At 40.9% G+C, this 17,598-nt stretch overlaps 1 protein-coding gene across 2 annotated transcripts in view; it reads right to left on the minus strand.

The window, feature by feature from the left end:
* The window catches only part of CFAP47 (cilia and flagella associated protein 47), a 769,322-nt gene that overhangs the window by 607,971 nt on the left and 143,753 nt on the right, over positions 1-17,598 (minus strand). For both annotated transcript variants that reach the window (XM_073614843.1, XM_073614844.1), the window contains exons 23-24: positions 3,861-4,029; positions 1,691-1,791 (exon numbers count right to left, since the gene is read on the minus strand). In XM_073614843.1, coding sequence (XP_073470944.1) covers positions 1,691-1,791; positions 3,861-4,029 — 270 coding nt within the window. The remainder of the gene's footprint in view (positions 1-1,690; positions 1,792-3,860; positions 4,030-17,598) is intronic.

Consider the following 17,598-nt stretch of genomic DNA (forward strand, 5'->3'; position numbering starts at 1 on the left):
AAAAGCAATCCTGACCCTTATCAATGCAAATTAATATCATCTGGTTCAGTCTCAACTGATGGCCTATAAAAAGGTGTCTCATTAACAAGGTGTCACACAAGAAACATCTCATGATGGGTAAAAGCAAAGAGCTCTCTCAAGACCTTCACAACCTTATTGTTGCAAAATATAGTGATGGCATTGATTACAGAAGAATTTCTAAACTTCTGAATGTTCCAGTAAGCACTGTTGGGGCCATAATCCGAAAGTTAAAAAAACATAATTACACCATAAACCAACCAGGTGTTCCGCGCAAGATTTCTGACAGAGTGAAAATAATTATCAGAAGAGTTGTCCAAGAGCCACTTGTGGAGAGCTTCAGAAAGACCTGGAATTAGCAGGTACAACTGTTTCAAAGAAAACAATAACTAATGCACTCAACCCCCATGGCCTGTATGCACACTGACCATGCAAGACTGCATTGCTGAATGCAAACCATGTTGAAGCTCGTTCAAAGTTTGCTGCACAAAATTTAGACAAGCCTGTGAAATACTGGGAGAATATAGTCTGGTCAGATGAGACCAAAATTGAGCTCTTCGGATGCCATAACACACACCGCGTTTGATGGTCAAATGGCACTGCACGTCACCCCAAAAACACCATACCAACAATGAAGTTTGGAGGTGGGAACATCATGGTGTGGAGCTGTTTTTCAGCATACGGTACTGGCAAACTTCATGTTATTGAAGGAAAGATGAATGAAAAAATGTACCAAGACTTTTATCAAGAATTCTTGATAAAATTCTGCTGCCATCTACCATGATGATGACAATGAAACTAGGGTGGACACTATAGCAAGACAATGATCCCAAACACAAAGCCAAGGAAACTCTCAATTGGTTTCAAAGAAAGAAAAAAAAAAGCTGCTAGAATGGCCCTGCTAATCACCTGACTTGAATCCAATAGAAAATGTATGGAAAGAACTAAAGATCAGAACTCATAGAAGGGGCCCATGGAACTTCAAGATTTGGAGACTGTTTGTGTGGAAGAATTGACTAAAATCACACCTGAGCAACTAGTTTCTCCATACAGGATTTTGTATGAAATAAAAAAAATTCAGTTAGCATGTTCAATACTTTTTTCCCTTTGTCATTCCATCTTATTACACATTACAGCACTTGGTAATCTGACAGGTAATTAAGGTGTTTACATGTAAATGTTTGCTAATTGCTCATATTTGTAAAGAAGCAAGTAAGAGTATGCTGTTAATATTTTATCACCTTTTCTATTCAAAGCTTCAAATATCTGTAGACATGCTAGCACAATATGAGCATGCTACAAAAGATACATTTGGTGTTAAAGGATCAACATTAATCCCATAGATATCTTACCCTATTTAAAACCTGCCATATATACGTATAGGTTTTCCTTTTTATCTTAAAGGTACACTTTCTGCAAAAAATGTATATTATACAGCTAGTAAGGAGGCTAAAATATTCACAGTCTGTAGCAAGCAATATAATACATAGAAAACCTTCAGTATTTGTCTCCCATTGCATATAGGCTAATATATCCAAATCTCATGATTACCATATGAATAAAGCCTAATATAGCTTTAGGGACCTCTTATTAATTCATCATATCCTTTGAATTAAAATAACTCTAAGCTATAAATCTACTTATCTTCAAATATTGTGCATGAGAGTATTACCTGTGAGCATAAAGAGTCATCTGCAATGCCCAAATTAAACACTTCAGATGGCAATTCAAATGAAATCCTTGTAGTGGAGAACTGGAGCATTGTCTGTAACACTGTGAAAAATACACACAAATTCATATTCAGATTAAGCTACATCAATTTATTAATAAAACCCCCGGGAGAGGTCAAAATGTACTTTGCACCTGTATATTATGTTTACAGGATGATATTTTGTATATGTAAAACCAGCTCCATGAGTATTTGGGATGAATTAGAAAGACTTTGAGAATAACAAATTGAAGCTGAACTCCAGGATTATCATATATTCTCTAAATACAAGCGGCATGTGTACTCCAACTTAAATCATGGTATCCTTTGTGTATTTCTTCCAGATCCATGCAATAATCCAGTGTGAAACTTTGCCTCTGTGTGGGAGCTTCCTGTATAGACTGGTCACTGTTGCTCTCTCTCCTTGTGCAGGGTGATTGGTCTTGTATCTGCCCCTTCATGTAGTGAGTCCCTCCCACAGATCTGAGCTCTGAACAGGCTATGTGTACATCAGTGAGGATGTCCTTAATATTAGGTAATATCTGGATTTGCAAAGGTATTTGCTGTACACAAAGTAGATTTATATCCTGTGGCTGTTGCAAAATGTATTGAAATTAAAGTGGTTGTAAACCCTCTTTCTTTTCCAAAAAAATTAAAAAATAATAGTAATAACAAACTTGTCTATACTTACCTGCTCTGTGCAATAGTTTTGCACAGAGTAGTCCCGATCCTCTTCACCCCTCCGATGCTCAATGCCCCGCTTCTTCATTGAGTGCCCCTGCAGAAAGCTGATTTCCCTGGGGGCACCCGTGCAGCTTGCTCACAAGTCCCGTTGCTGCGTCCATTGACACAGACAGCGGGACCCTGCCCCACCCCCCACTCCCGTGTCACTGGATTTAATTGACAGCAGCGGGAGCCAATGGCTCCTGCTGCAATTAATCTGTACAATGAGGAGAGAGACCGCAGCTCAAGCCGCTGAGCTTGTGCACATCGCTGGATCGGATCGGGCTCAGGTAACAAAAAGGAGGGGTCTGGTGGGGAGCTGTAGCACAGGTTTTTCACCTTAATGCATAGACTTTAGAGCCCTTTCACACCGCCAGCGCGGGGGTGTCAGCAGTAAAGCGCCGCTAGTTTTAGCGGCGCATTACTGTTGTTTTTGCAGTGCATTTTGGGCGCTATCGAGGCGTTTTTAACCCCCATTAGTGGACGAATAAAGGGTTAAAAGCACCCGCAAAGCGCCGTTGCCGAGGCGCTTTGCAGGTGCTTCAGCGGCGCTGCCCATTGATTTCAATGGGCAGAGGTGCTTTAGGAGCGGTGTATACACTGCTCCTAAAGCATCTCAAAGAAGCTGCTTGAAGGATTTTTTTTTTACGTCCTGCCAGCGCAGCACCCCAGTGTGAAAGCACTCGGCTTTCACACTGGGATTGCAGATGAGGATTTTTTCAAGCGCTATTTTTAGCACTAAAGCGCCTGGAAAAACGCCTCCAGTGTGAAAGGGTTCTAACAGCCACTTTAAAGTTTTTGTGTCTGGAGTTCAGCTTTAATTGGCCTTCAATGTCAAATAACGAAATGCATTTTTTTTTTGTTTTCCAAACTACGATTAAAGAAAATGTAGCTACAATTTATTCAGCTCCAATTCTCTTTGCTGTAGTTTATATAGATAACCCATAATGGCTCAAAAAACATAACTGTCCTTATGTCATAGCTGTTGGGGAAGGCCCCTGTTAGTCCTTGTAGGTCAATGTCATTGGATGCTAAAATATGTTGTATAGCACAGCAAAATAAATGTGCTACATATAGCATTTTATATGTATAACATTATAAGCTAACCCTGTGAGTATCCTACATGGATGTTAATGATTTTTAAAGCTCTGAATGCATTAAAAGAACAGAGCATGAGACATACTGTGCTTTAACAAACCTAGTAGGAGAGGTGTATGTGATTTAGTGTGAGAGGTATATGTGATTTAAGACGCAATGGTTTGGACGTTCAAAGCCCTAAACACGAAAGCTGGCATGTCACCAAGTGACAACTTCCAAAATAAGGAGATCAAAAGTTCAAGTGTTATGTTTCTGTTTGAAACGTAGACATTTTAGGTCTATAAGTACATTAAAGTCAATTTTATTGACATACCCGTAGCATTCACTTTACATGCTGGAGTGATGACATCCACTATTTGAGGCCTGGGAACAACAATATGCTTTTCTGAATGGGTTGGAGTTACAGAAGCAGAGCTGTCAGCATCACTTACTCCACCAGTGAAGTTTATGTTTATGGGAAGCTGGAAGTCATACGCTGCCACCTGCAGGATAAAAATCCATAGTTATATCGTCTTTTATATTTACAAAGCCAAAGTCATCAATAAGATGAATCCAATACAATAAGAAAAGAAGAGATGTAACAAAAGTAACACTAATGAAACAAGACTTGATTAAATAGTCAGTTCATTCAGCACTCATGTTTTGCATATGAATGGAAGCTGCTGAGCTGAATAATCAATATGAATAACAAGTAAAATATAAAAAGACAGTGCTGCGCTAATAATAAGTCCATATGTCAAAGGTCCACCAATGTGTGATATCTTCAATGGTGCTACAATATGGTAACCATGCAGGTGACTTTGTGGGTAAACCTCCACCAATGGAAGAAATGGACGCTTGCCTCACAGAATGGACTCTTTAATTACAGAGGGTCATATGCACTTTCCCTCATAGGGTGTAATAGCGTGGGAGCGGTCAGCCGAAACAGACAACAGATCCTTATGGGTAATTTCTTGATAACCGATACCAATTTCAAAATACCGAGTGTAGGACAACCAAACTCCAGAGCCACATTGATCATGCAAATAAAAGAACATATATAGTGCTCTCCGCAAGCAAAAACTTTTTTATTCTGTTTTTTTTAAGAAAATAACTTACAAGTCAGGCACTGTAACCCCGTGCCTGGTATTCCAGCATGTGTGCAAAAAGTCAGCGATGGCCGGTGACGTCAGGTGACTTCCGTCCTTCCGCGTTATGCCCCAGTGGGTGGGACTTTGTCAGCGGATACGGAAATCACATTGACACGCGATTTATATAGCGCGAGACGATTGCCATGAAACCCAGGAGCTGCATCACATGATACAACACAAGGCGGAGCAATACCTTTCAGGACGAAATCCCAGAAGTGTCCCCATATCTCTCAAAGCTGAAAAAGCCCACTGCCGAACGGCATGAGAAAACACCTCGCTTAGCAATTCAATTAGAAATTAAAAAATTTAAATTGGATAACCAGATTTCCCTTTGTTCACAGAACAACAGAAACCCCAAAAAAACAGGACAGTGACAGGATATTCACGGAGTCGGCCCTCGGCACTGTAATGGAAAGTGGGCACTGTGATATAAATGGGATGATTACAGTGACCCTTTACAGTGCAGAGCCCTTTACATCATAGTGCCCCTGTAGATTACAGTGCCCCTAGCAATCACAACCCCCTATCACAGTGCCCCTTGCAGTCATGCCCCCTTCCTTTTCTGTCTAATCACAGTGCCCCCTTTTACTCTCAGCCTGTGAGTCCTCTCCAGGGTTTCCCACCCTGCCAACAATGTCATCCTATCAGCAGGAGGAGCTGCAGATCAGGATCATATTAACAAGCGGGTAATCAACCGCTTGTTAATATGATCCAGATCTGCAGCTCCTCCTGCTGATAGGATGACAATGTTGACGGGGCGGGAAACCCTGGAGAGGACACACAGGCTGAGAGTAAATGGGGCACTGTGATTAGACAGAAAAGGAAGTCATCCTATCAGCAGGAGGAGCTGCAGATCTGGATCATATTAACAAGCAGTTGATTACTCGCTTGTTAATATGTAAAGACTCCCTGTGCAGATCTCCAGCTCCCCCCGCCCCCTGCACTGCTGATAAGATGACATCGTTGGCAGGGTGGGAGAGCCAGGAGAGGAGACACAGGCATGGCTCCATAGCGGGAGATACGTGTCACTTACACCCTGCTGTATGGCCCAGTCATCAACAGGCCATGGACCAGTGCAGTAACCAGCTCTTGTTAGGACATGCGTCCCCGGCGCACTGGGCAAATGCCTGGTGTACCCTATAGCCAGTCCAGTCCTGCCTGGGTATATCACTGTAATAATAGTGAGGTCAAGTGATAGTAGTTAAACACTATAAAAAAGTCCACTGATAAAGTCCATAAATGTGGATGAAGATTTACTGCAATAGTGGCAACTCCACCAAGAGACAGGAATGATCTCTGTAATGCATACAAACAGAGGGCACCAACTAAGTGAAGCATTAAAATACTTTATACGTTTAAAAGACAATTGGCAACTCACATAAATGTGGCCAGAATGGGCTCATCATAACTGGGTATTCCAACAGTGGGGTCGGAGCGGACTTCTAGGATAGAACCCTCTTGGCCACATTTATGTGAGTTGCCAATTGTCTTCTAACCGAATAAAGTATTTTAATACTGCACTTAGTTGGTGCCCCCTGTTTGTTGCTTCTTTTACACTCTGCATGATGTACCATAAAAAAACCCACATGTATAACACCTGATATTCTTCTTATTATTGACATATTGATATCCTATTGCCATCTTAGTGTCCCAATTATGTACTGCTCCACAAATTGGTCGCCTTATGTTTACATGTGAGCCATAATAGCATTGTGATGCATTCTACTGTAGTCGTGTGAATTTTAATCGAAATGCTAAAAATAAAAATTTATGGTAAAAATAAAAAAACCCACATCGAATGCGAAACCCCCTTAGGCTGGATTTACGCAACAGTGGTGCATTAATGTGTTAACGTGTGTTGTGTTTAGGCAGCCCGTTCATTTTAAATGTGCTATCAATGCACAGCAACAAAGGAAGCAGCATAAAGGTTCTAGTGGCTAAACCTTTTTTTTAAATCAAGGTTTTTTGTTTCTGTCCATCTAGTCCTGAGATTTACACAGTTCTGCCACATAGCACAAGCCTGAACTGACTTTCTCTGCTGCAGTTGATCAATAAAGTTAGGTCACCACACTGCCTTCAGCCCATGATTGGTGAGTGAAGGAACAGCAGAAGTTTACTGTGCTTTCTTATCCTGTTAGACCCCATTCACGCAGGGACGACTTGTCAGGCGACCTAGTCGCCTGACAAGTCGCCTCCCGTTCTGTACTATGGAGCCGTTCTAAGGGGAGCGACGCAAGTGAGCGACGCAAGACGAAAAAGGTTCCTGTACGACTTCGGGGGCGACTTGGGGCGACTTGCATAGACTTCTATGCAGAAGTCGTTTTGCAAGTCGCCCGGGCATTCGTTTGCAGATCGCCTCGCTGAGGCGACCTGCAAGTCGTGTTGCCCCTGTGTGAATGGGGTCTTAGCATGTTTCTTGTCAGTGCATGTGCAAGCAGCGGAGTCTGATTGGCTCATTGGGGGTTATTTATGAAAGGCAAATCCACTTTGCACTGCAAGTGCACTTGAAAGTGCAGTCGCTCTAAATCTAAGGGGTAGATCTGAAATGAGGAGAAGCTCTGCTGATTTTATCATCCAACCATGTGCAAGCTAAAATGCTGTTTTTTAATTTCCTTGCATGTCCCCCTCGGATCTACAGCGACTTTACTTCCAAGTGCACTTGCAGTGCAAAGTGGATTCTTCTTTAGTAAATAACCCCCATTGTGTTATTCCTTCCTTTCATTCTAAATGCAGGAAATTACAGGAGGCTAAAACCAATTCAGATACCAAAGCATATACTGTACTAGCTGCATTTAAAATAAGTTTCATTATTTGGCAATGTATATATGACTGTATTCCTTTTTTTTTTTTTTTTTTTTATATCTACCTGGATTTCATCTTTAAAGTGACACTAAACAACATCTGTATTCTGCAAAAATAAACTATACACATCAACTAATTAAAGTGCATATTACCTTAAATATGAATTATTTTCTATGTGTGTGTGTTCACATGCTGTATGTGTATTTTATAAAATACTTATTCCATCTGAAGTACCTGGTTGATCCTGCCAGTCACCTTTCTTCCTTGTTCTAAACTGGCCACACAAAGCACTGAAGCTGAATTAAATTATAAAATAAACAAGGCATTTGTGGTAGGATTGTTGAGCAAAAAAGAGCGGGACCATTTGAAAAATTGAAAACTACAATATCCCCACATTCCAGGTGATTCCGAAGGTGCATAAGAATGCCCAATAGCCCCTGGGGAAGCCCACAGTTTCAGAGGTAGGCAGTCCCCTGGAATGCATAGGCCAATATGTAGACAGGAGGATTAAACATTTGTTTACTTAATTTCCCTCTTTAGTACTTGATACATTAGATCTACTCTGGGAGGGTAATTGGCCTGTCCCTGCCGGAGGACTGTGTGTTAGCAGGGGTGGACGTAGAGTCCTTATACACATATATCCCTCATCTGGTGGGGGTACATGAAGTGGCTCAGTGGCTTGAGATTAGGCACCCCTTGTCTGGCCCACATAATGAATTTCTGACAGAATTTTTATTTATATAATAATAACACACCCCTCAGAGTCCTGATTATCGCTAGCACATGCTGGAGTGCACGCCAGTGTGTTTAACCTCCAGAAATGACAAGCATTATATACTATAGCTGGGATAATCCAGCGGCCACAGTGGGAGCCAGTGGGTATAAACAACCATACATGAGTGGGAGGTGGCGAGATCCTATATTATACAGTCTCCTACGGTGAATACATAGTAAACACTTGCACATGGTGTGCACATGGTGTGATATTGGGGGATGTCTAGCTCAGTGGTAGAAGCGTTTTCAGTGAGTTCACAGTCAACAGGAACTTCAGTTTAAGGGTGTGGTAGCCCACTTTTATTGAAAGTAACAAAAATGAAAGTTCATACATGCATAGGTTGCCCACACAGGGGTTCTTCTCCCAAATATTACAACACAAACAAAAATGTCAAGCCACCTGGCTCTCAAGGCTCACTCAGCCTTGGTCACAGTAGAAAGCTGGGCAGGCCCACTCCTGGCCTCTAGGAGGGGGCTCTCCTGACACTCCAGGCTTTCACACTCCTCCAAGATTCACGGTCCCCTCTGGTCCCCAGGACTCTCTCTTTCAGTTGTCTCAGCTATGGTCTCCCCAACTCTCTGTCCACTGACCTGGAACCTCTCCCACATGGAGTGCTGTCTCAAGGATATTGCCTGGGTTCTTAAACAGTAGCACACCTCCTTCCTGGCTGCAGCAAATGCTCCCACACCAACTCTCCTGAGCTATGTTCAGATCTGCCTTATAATGGGTGTGTGCATCTGGACAACCTGCAGAACTTCTGGAAAGCCCGGACACAAGACTGAAGACTCCATCCCTCCCAATGCTCTTTGAAGTGTTCAAGTTTCCAGCCCCAATCCAGACTTACAAAATCAAGAGAAGACCTAAAGGATAGTTTTTTCTCACCAATCTTCTGCTGGAACTTCTCAAACTGCCTATTTGAGAGTCCTGTGTCCATTTTACACTCATTTTCACTGAGACAGGGGCTCTCACTCTCACAATAGATATACTCCACCAGTAGTAACTCAGTATCATATTAGCTGCATGGACACTGCAAGGAGGACTGAGGTCCTGTGGACTATATTCTGTTAAGCACTATGCAGACTACCCAGTTACAGGTGAAGGTGTTTGAGTATTGGAGGACACCATAGGTAGGAGTTTGGGTCTCACAGGAGAGATTGAATTTACTCGATCCTGCATGCATCGGGCAAAGTTGCAGTCATACATGGGACTGTAGGAAGTTTTAGGAAGGCTGCAAATACTATATGGACTCATGGTTCCAGGGACCCTGCCAGTCCCACTGCTTTCCTATTTCAAATTGACCACACTAAGCATAAGAGCACATCCATTCCAGTGTGGTCAGTTTTTGGCTGTGCCGGGAGCTCCGTCTGCCTGTCCTCCAATGATCAGACGTGTGATGACACGCCCCCCTGCACAGCCATTCACTGAGAAGATCAGTATACTGCTGTTTCTCTGCCTTTTGCTGACACAACCCCCTGCAGTCTTCATCCCCACCTCTCTAAGTCGCTTTTGCAGCTAAGAAGAGTGATCACTTCTAAAATTAAAAAAAGGCATTTATAATGCTTTTTAAACATGTACACAAATGTTTTGCCTTTCCTCTGTATTTTTAACTGATCCGCTGATCATGGGTGTATTGCTTTGCAGGCTCCTGAGGGGAAAAAAATAATAAATGCACATTTTTTTTCCTGCAAAAATATGTGCATTTATAATTTTTTCCCCAAAAGGTAAACTTAGTCTTGAACAGCTGAACTTCTACTTTCTCCATCACCTGATTCACACACATTTTTTTCCTGCTGTATTACTTGACCTTCCCTGAGAGATTGTAAGCTCTAACAAGCAGAATTCTTCTACCATCTTGTATTGATTTGTATTGTCTCCATTTATATTGCAAAGTATTATATTGCAAATGCACCAACTGACAGCGCTATATAAATCCTGTATAACAATTGTCTCCATAATGCTTTAAAATACCCTTATAACATTTAATTTTTTAGTTTTTTTTTGTTCTCAATTTTCTGTAATCCTTATACAGTGTGTGCTTGCATCTATTCTCCACACGTAGTACATTACCATCCAGAGAAATCTTTCTATGCGCAAAAAGCCTCTTTCTTATTAAAAAGGATGCGTTGTGAGACTTATGACCTTTAAAAAAGGCAGTCATCACCGCGATTTTGTATTCATGTTTTGTATACCAACTTACAGAACAGTATTGCAAGCACGCAACTGAATTACTAAAATGAAACTGTTAATAATGCAGCTTTATAATAATTAGCTGCAGCTAATGAACAAGAGTTAGTTTTAATTATTCTAGAGCTACATCTTATTTGAAGCTTAACATTCGACCTTGTGCTGATTTTTAAATGTAATGATTACAAAGAATACAGTAGCAGGACATCTGCAGGTTAAGATGCTACTTATAAATACTAATGAGACAATAACATTTAATAACTGTATTCATTACACCCTGAGTTGATATGACTCCCGTGGTTCATTATATTTAAATTATAGTGACTTCAGTTCTGTGTGCAACACATTGCATCTGCGTGAAAAGAATGACAATTTGGTGCTTTAATATTTAAACTGTTTTAAGAGGAACCAGTTATGCCTCAGAAGTAGAATGCGATAAAAACGCCTTTGAACATAGGATTCTTCCCTGCTGGTCTCCTTTTATTTCTGCGTTATAAAAGACTTGTAACACCATGGATGCACTAGGCATGTCTCCAGAGAGCACAAAATGATAGCTTAGGAACAGCATGGTAGGACCACAGGAAGTTTCAGCATAGACACTTCACAGCATATCAAAGTAATGGGAGAACAGTATGGAGTATGTGATGTAAAGTAATGAGGCACTTTGTGTGCTTTTCACAACTTTTCATGTTGCTGTCAAAAATATAATAAATGTTTACAATGTTGGGGTTGTATCAATTAAAGCACTCCGACATGGGCATTATTTGGGAAACCCATGCAATGTATTCTTTAGAACGACTTCAATCGATTTTAAAAAGGTACACTTATTGATGACCCTACCTTGTAAAGATCACTCTTTCATCTACCTAACACAAATGCATGCTCACAGGTAATCCTATGACTACACATACCTACAATGTGTATGTATATTGTTGTCAACTGCCAATAGCAGCATGCAAAAAAAAGTTAGAATAAGTTAATACCTTTACAACTGAGAATGGTCAAATCTGTAGAAGTCAAAAATAATTATATATACACTACATTACCAAAAGTATTGGGACACCTGCCTTTACACGCACATGAACTTTTAGGCCTCTTGCACACGATACTCCTGTTTGAGCGTCTACTTTTTCAGCTTTTTTTTTGTGCATTTTCGTGCAAATTTGCGCACATTTTTTGCGCATGTGCAGAAAGCTTGTTGCCATGTTGGCAATGTCATTGGACACCCTGTGCGAATTTGGGCATAAACATGTGCATTTGCGCACATAAGGCGTAAATTACTGACCAAAAATGCAGATTTTCCTTTTTTCTTTTTTTTTTTTACTGAAGAATACACAGCGCTTGGTTATGCGATTGTGTGTATAGGCACATTACAATGAATGGGCTGTATTTTGGCTCAGTAAAAAAATAAGCTGTACTGAGCTTTTTTAAGCTGCAGTGTGAAAGTGGCCTAATGGCATCCCAGTCTTAGTCCGTAGGGTTGAATACTGCATTGGCCCACCCTTTGCAGCTATAACAGCTTCAACTCTTTTGGGAAGGCTGTCCACAAGGTTTAGGAGTGTGTCTATGGGAATGTTTGATCATTCTTCCAGAAGCGGATTTGTGAGGTTGGGCACTGATGTTGGACAAGAAGACCTGGTTGGCAGTCTCCGCTCTAATTCATCCCAAAGGTGTTCTATCGGGTTGGGGGTCAGTACTCTGTGCAGGCCAGTCAAGTTCCTCCACCCCAAACTCGCTCATCCATGTCTTTATGGACCTTGATTTGTGCACTGGTGCTCAGTCATGTTGGAACAGGTAGGGGACATCCCCAAACTGTTCCCACAAAGTTGGGAGCATGAAATTGTCCAAAATATCTTGGTATGTTGATGCCCTAAGAGTTTCTTTCACTGAAACTAAGGGGCCAAGCCCAACCCCTGAAAAATACCCCACACCATAATCCCCCCTCCACCAAATGATTTGGACCAGTGCACAAAGCCAGGTCCATAAAGACATGGATGAACAAGTTTGGGGTGGAGAAACTTGACTGGCCTCAACCCGATAGAACACCTTTGGGATGAATTAGAGCTGAGACTGCGAGCCAGGCCTTCTCGTCCACCATCAGTGGCTGTCCTCAGAAATGCGCTTCTGGAAGAATGGTCAAACATTTCCATAGACACACTCCTAAACCTTGTGGACAGTGTAGTGGATATTTAACTGCTTCCTGCCCAGCCTATTGTATTATGATGGCCGAGTGGGAGCCCTGCTATCCTGGGAGGATATCTTATGACACCCTTCCAGAAATGCACCTCCTGTGCACCCCATGGGCCGCGCTCCGACGCAATCTGTCACCGGCTGTGTCCACCGGTCACACCCGATGACAGATCTCCATACCGGCCCATTTCCAGTACCATGTGATAGCTGTGACCAATCACAGCAGATCACATGACAATTGTACACAATAAATGGTTTTGGTTCATGTAATTCATTGTGTACTGTTGTGTTGAGCTCTATGATTGGTCACAGTGATTACATGGTACAGACAGGGCCAATCACAGCTAATTACAATAGTAAACACTGCATATAATTCAAATGTGACACTGCTACACCTACCTACCTGATGTTTATCATATATACAGTGTTTAACACAGTTTGGAGTATATACTGTGCCAATTAGCACATATATATTTATAGAGGTAATAGGTAGGCGCAGCAGTGTCACATTTAAATTATATACACGTAGGGTGTGGGATTGACACACTATACAATAGTAATATCGTTTTTATTCAGAAAAAATGGTAGCGTATAACTGTAAAATTCACAGTTATAAGCAATCATTGTTTTAAAAAAATAAAAATTCTGATCACCTCCCCAGAGTAGTACACTGTATTGGTCTGGTCACTGTATGGAAAGCATGCACCGGTCAGTGACGTCACAAGGGGGGGCGGTGCCACCAGGTGACATCACCAGGTGGCCCTGCCCCTTACTTATTTAAGAACTGTCAGACGGAGCAGCAGGCATTCGGTAGTTAGCCTTCGTTGCGGGCAGAGCGTTTTTTTTTGTTTTTTTTTTAAGATCGGGTGGTGCAGCGGGCATTGTGATTGATGATGGATCTACATCAGGGTACATTTTTTTTTATTATTTTAATAAAGAGATTGTCAAAAACTGCCTCCTGTCTTTATTTATTTTTGACACTTTTTTTGGTGAATGAGTAGAGGTACAATGTACCCCATACTCATTCACATAGGGGATAGGGGGGGTGGGATCTGGGGGCCTCCTTGTTAAAGGGGGGCTTCCAGATTCCGATAAGCCCCCTGCCTGCAGGCCCCCACAACCACTGCCCAGAGCCCCCCTGCCCCAACGCACCCCCCCCATGTTGAAAACATGTGGCCTGGTATTGTTCAGACGGGAGCTTGCCTCCCTCCCTTTTATGGCCTGCTAGGCTGTGTGCTCAGATAAGGGATTTTGGAGGACCCCACAACATTTTTTTTTTCAACTTTGTCGTGGGCCTGGTATGCAGTTTTTTTCATTTTTGTTTGCATTGCTGGCAATAACTTGCAGCCGCGATAATCAATTTCAATGTCATTTTTTTTATTCCTTTACAAATGTCAGTTTTGCTGCAGCAGGTTCTACACACGGGACAGATGCACCACTTTAGGGGCAGACTAAGGGGGCCCCCCAGGCACTATATTTAAATGAATTTTTCATTTTTATTGTTTCATTTTAAGCTTAATTAAAATCACAATCTTTTTAAAAAAAATTTTTTTGCATAGATACATGTCCCCTAGGGCAGTACCCAGACCCCCATACCCTTTTATGGCCGATAACTTGCATCTAAGCCTTCAAAATGGGGACTTTAACTGCTTGCTGGCCAGCCGCCATCAGGCCAGGTTGGCACGGCTGCGCAAATTGCCATAGCTGTATGTGGGCCACTGTAAGAGCAATAGCAGGCACGCGTGCTGATCACCGCCATTACTACAAAAAAAAATTATGCAAATGGCATAGATATATCCCCTATTTTGTAGACGCTATAACTTTTGCGCAAACCAATCAATACCGCTTATTGTGATTTTTTTTACCAACAATATGTAGAAGAATACATATTGGCCTAAACTAATGAAGAAATTTGTTTTGTTTTTTTTTTGGATATTTATTATAACAAAAAGTAAAAAAAAAAAAAATTTTATAAAAAATTGTCGCTTTTTTTTGTTTATAGCGCAAAAAATCAAATACCACCAAAAGAAAGCTCTATTTGCGGGAAAAAGGACATACATTTTGTTTGTATACAATGTTGCATGACAGCGCAATTGTCATTTAAAACGACGCAGTGCCGGATCGCAAAAAATGACCTGGTCATTAAGGGGGTGAAGTGGTTAATAGGGTTTGCGGCTCCGGTCCAATCTTTTTTCCCTGTTTGGGAGTTCTAGTGTAAACTGAACTGGGGGGGGGGGTTCAGCCCATCACTACAGTGTACATTTTGGCCTAAATTTAATTTAGAAAGCAAAAAATCCCCTAGGGGAAAACTGAGAACATGGAATAAACATGGCCTAGGCAACTACATCATTGCAAAAATACATGACAATACAGGTTGATATTTTTCACTGGACGCATTTCAGAGTTTGTTAGCATCTCCTTCATCAGGGGTTAGTAGGGTATCAATTGTCTACAAATGCAAATACAAATAATCAGTCAAACTCAATTTAAATTATAGTACATTAATATCGTGGATAAAAGATCTCCAAACTGGCATTTATTCCAGTCACGTACATATATAAATTACATGTTGTATTAAAAGAAAAACAGAGTTTCTGATAGCTTCACCCACATTGCAGCTGTTACACGTTGTAGATTTAAATAAGAAATCATTATTTTAAAGGGGCCTCAACCCCTGCTGCCCCTAATATGGGAGACTGAAAAGCACTGAGGCTGGACAGACAGAGTCCTGGAATGGAAACACAAAGTTTGAGCAATATAGACTTGTATGAATGAAAAATTTGAAAAATGTGTAAGTATGTCAATAAATGTGCTATATACATGAACTATGGTTTTTTTCCAGCCGCACGTTCAGTCCTTCCCCGGGGAGTATTTCCGTGTCAGTGGCGTCACTCCGCCGTGCGCGCGTTTACGTCCTTTGCGCTTGAGCGGAGTGGAGGCGCGGCGTGTGTTCTACCCAGGAGGCCATCCTATGACAGGTTCTGGTCTCCTCCCTACTGAACACAGCTGCCACCTATTTAGGCTGAGAAGGACACACATATAGTGAGGGGGATACTAGATCCTTTCTCAGAAGGACTGAATGTGTGGCTTGGAGACCATTGACACAGGACACCAGGCTGTAACCAGGTAGGCAACTCATTGGATATCTGAGAGACAGACTGTATTACTGAGCAATGTCATATGGATGGTTCTAACAGCATCTCTGATATAGATATTGCCCACAGAGATATATAGGGGACAGTACTATATACACTGTAGTATATAGCTTGCAGTTTGGTTGCCTAAGGGATCCCATGCATTGTACACTCAGGCATGTATTTTTGATGGCACTTGCATTTTAGCTCCACTTTAACAGTGGTTCCCACGACAAGGACTGGGTATATATTGAATTTTTTGAATATGTTATTTGCATGTCATTATATGACATCACGCATATTAATTTTCTTATTAACATATATATGCATATGACAACATGTGGATCCAATAGGGTGAGATTACCATGTAGTTGTTGCCCGTACAAATATACAACTTTTGGTAATACTTATATCCATACATTCTGCTACATTTGGGGTATGCATTCCTGGTACATGTATGTCCATGGGGATATGCTTGGAAAAATGCTGATATATATATATATATATACATATATATATATATATAGGACTGTGTTCTGTGCGCACAACAGGCCTCTATATGTAGGTATGCCCATTTGCATCAAATTTTGAGCACATTTTATGACATACTTACATGTTTTTCCACATTTTTCTTTCATACAAGTCTATATTGCTAAAACTTTGTGTTTCAATTCCAAGACTCTGTCTGTCTGGCCTCAGTGCTTTTTGGTCTCCCATATTAGGGGCAGCAATAGTTGAGGCCCCTTTAAAATATTGTTTTCATGTTTAAATCTATAACAAATAACAGCCGCAATGTGGGTGAAGCTATCAGAAACTCTCGGAGACTGTGTTTTTTTTTTTTAATACAACATGGAATTTATATTTGTACATGACTGGAAAAAATGTGAGTTGGAGATCTTCTATCCATGATAATAATGTACTATAATGTAAATTGAGTGTGACTGATTATTTGTATTTGCATTTGTAGACAATTGATACCCTACTAACACTTGATGAAGGAGATGCTAACAAACTCTGAAACGCGTCGAGTGAAGGATATCAACCTGTACTGTCATGTATTTTTGCAATGATGTATTTCCAGTTGCTTTGGCCAGGTTTATTTCATGTTCTCAGTTTTTAATCACTTTCAATTTAATAAAAAGATTTTTTAACTACTCTATTGTGATACCATTGAGTGCCTCCAAAGTCCCACCCCTTGGGGATTTTTCTCTTTCCATGTACACAGGGATGTGGCACTTTAGGCAGTAGCAATCACCAATATCTTTCCATAAATGTATTTATAAAATTTATTTGTTTGCCAAATGTTATAACAGAAACGAAGAAAAAAAACATGTTTTTCCAAAATTATCAGTTTTTAAATGTATTTAGCAAAAAATAAAAAAACCCAGCGGTGATTAAATACCACTAAACAACAGTTCTATTTGTGTAAAAAAAAAAATGATAAAAATGTCATATATGAGTACAGTGTTGCATGACCGTGCAATTGTCATTTAAAGTGTGACAGCGCTGAAAGCTGAAAATTGGCCTGGCAGGAAGGGGGTAAAAGTGTCTGGTATTGAATGTCTTAATTGATGTTACATAAAGATCCATTAAGCCTCATTTGGTCTCCATGCTGCTCAGACTTACAGCCAAACCATTGTCTTAGATTTTACGAAAGCAAAACAGACTATTGTGCTTTGCACATCTATACACAGGTTATATAGACAGGTTCGGTGTATTGTATGGTTATTGTGTATTGACACATCAGATGTTAGCAAGCTGACTTCTGTTGCATAATGCATGACTTGCTCTGCAATATAAAACATAAGATCTGCAATAATTGACACAAATTGCCGC

The sequence above is a fragment of the Aquarana catesbeiana genome, linkage group LG02 (assembly GCF_042186555.1).
Source record: "Aquarana catesbeiana isolate 2022-GZ linkage group LG02, ASM4218655v1, whole genome shotgun sequence".
Taxonomy (NCBI): domain Eukaryota; kingdom Metazoa; phylum Chordata; class Amphibia; order Anura; family Ranidae; genus Aquarana; species Aquarana catesbeiana.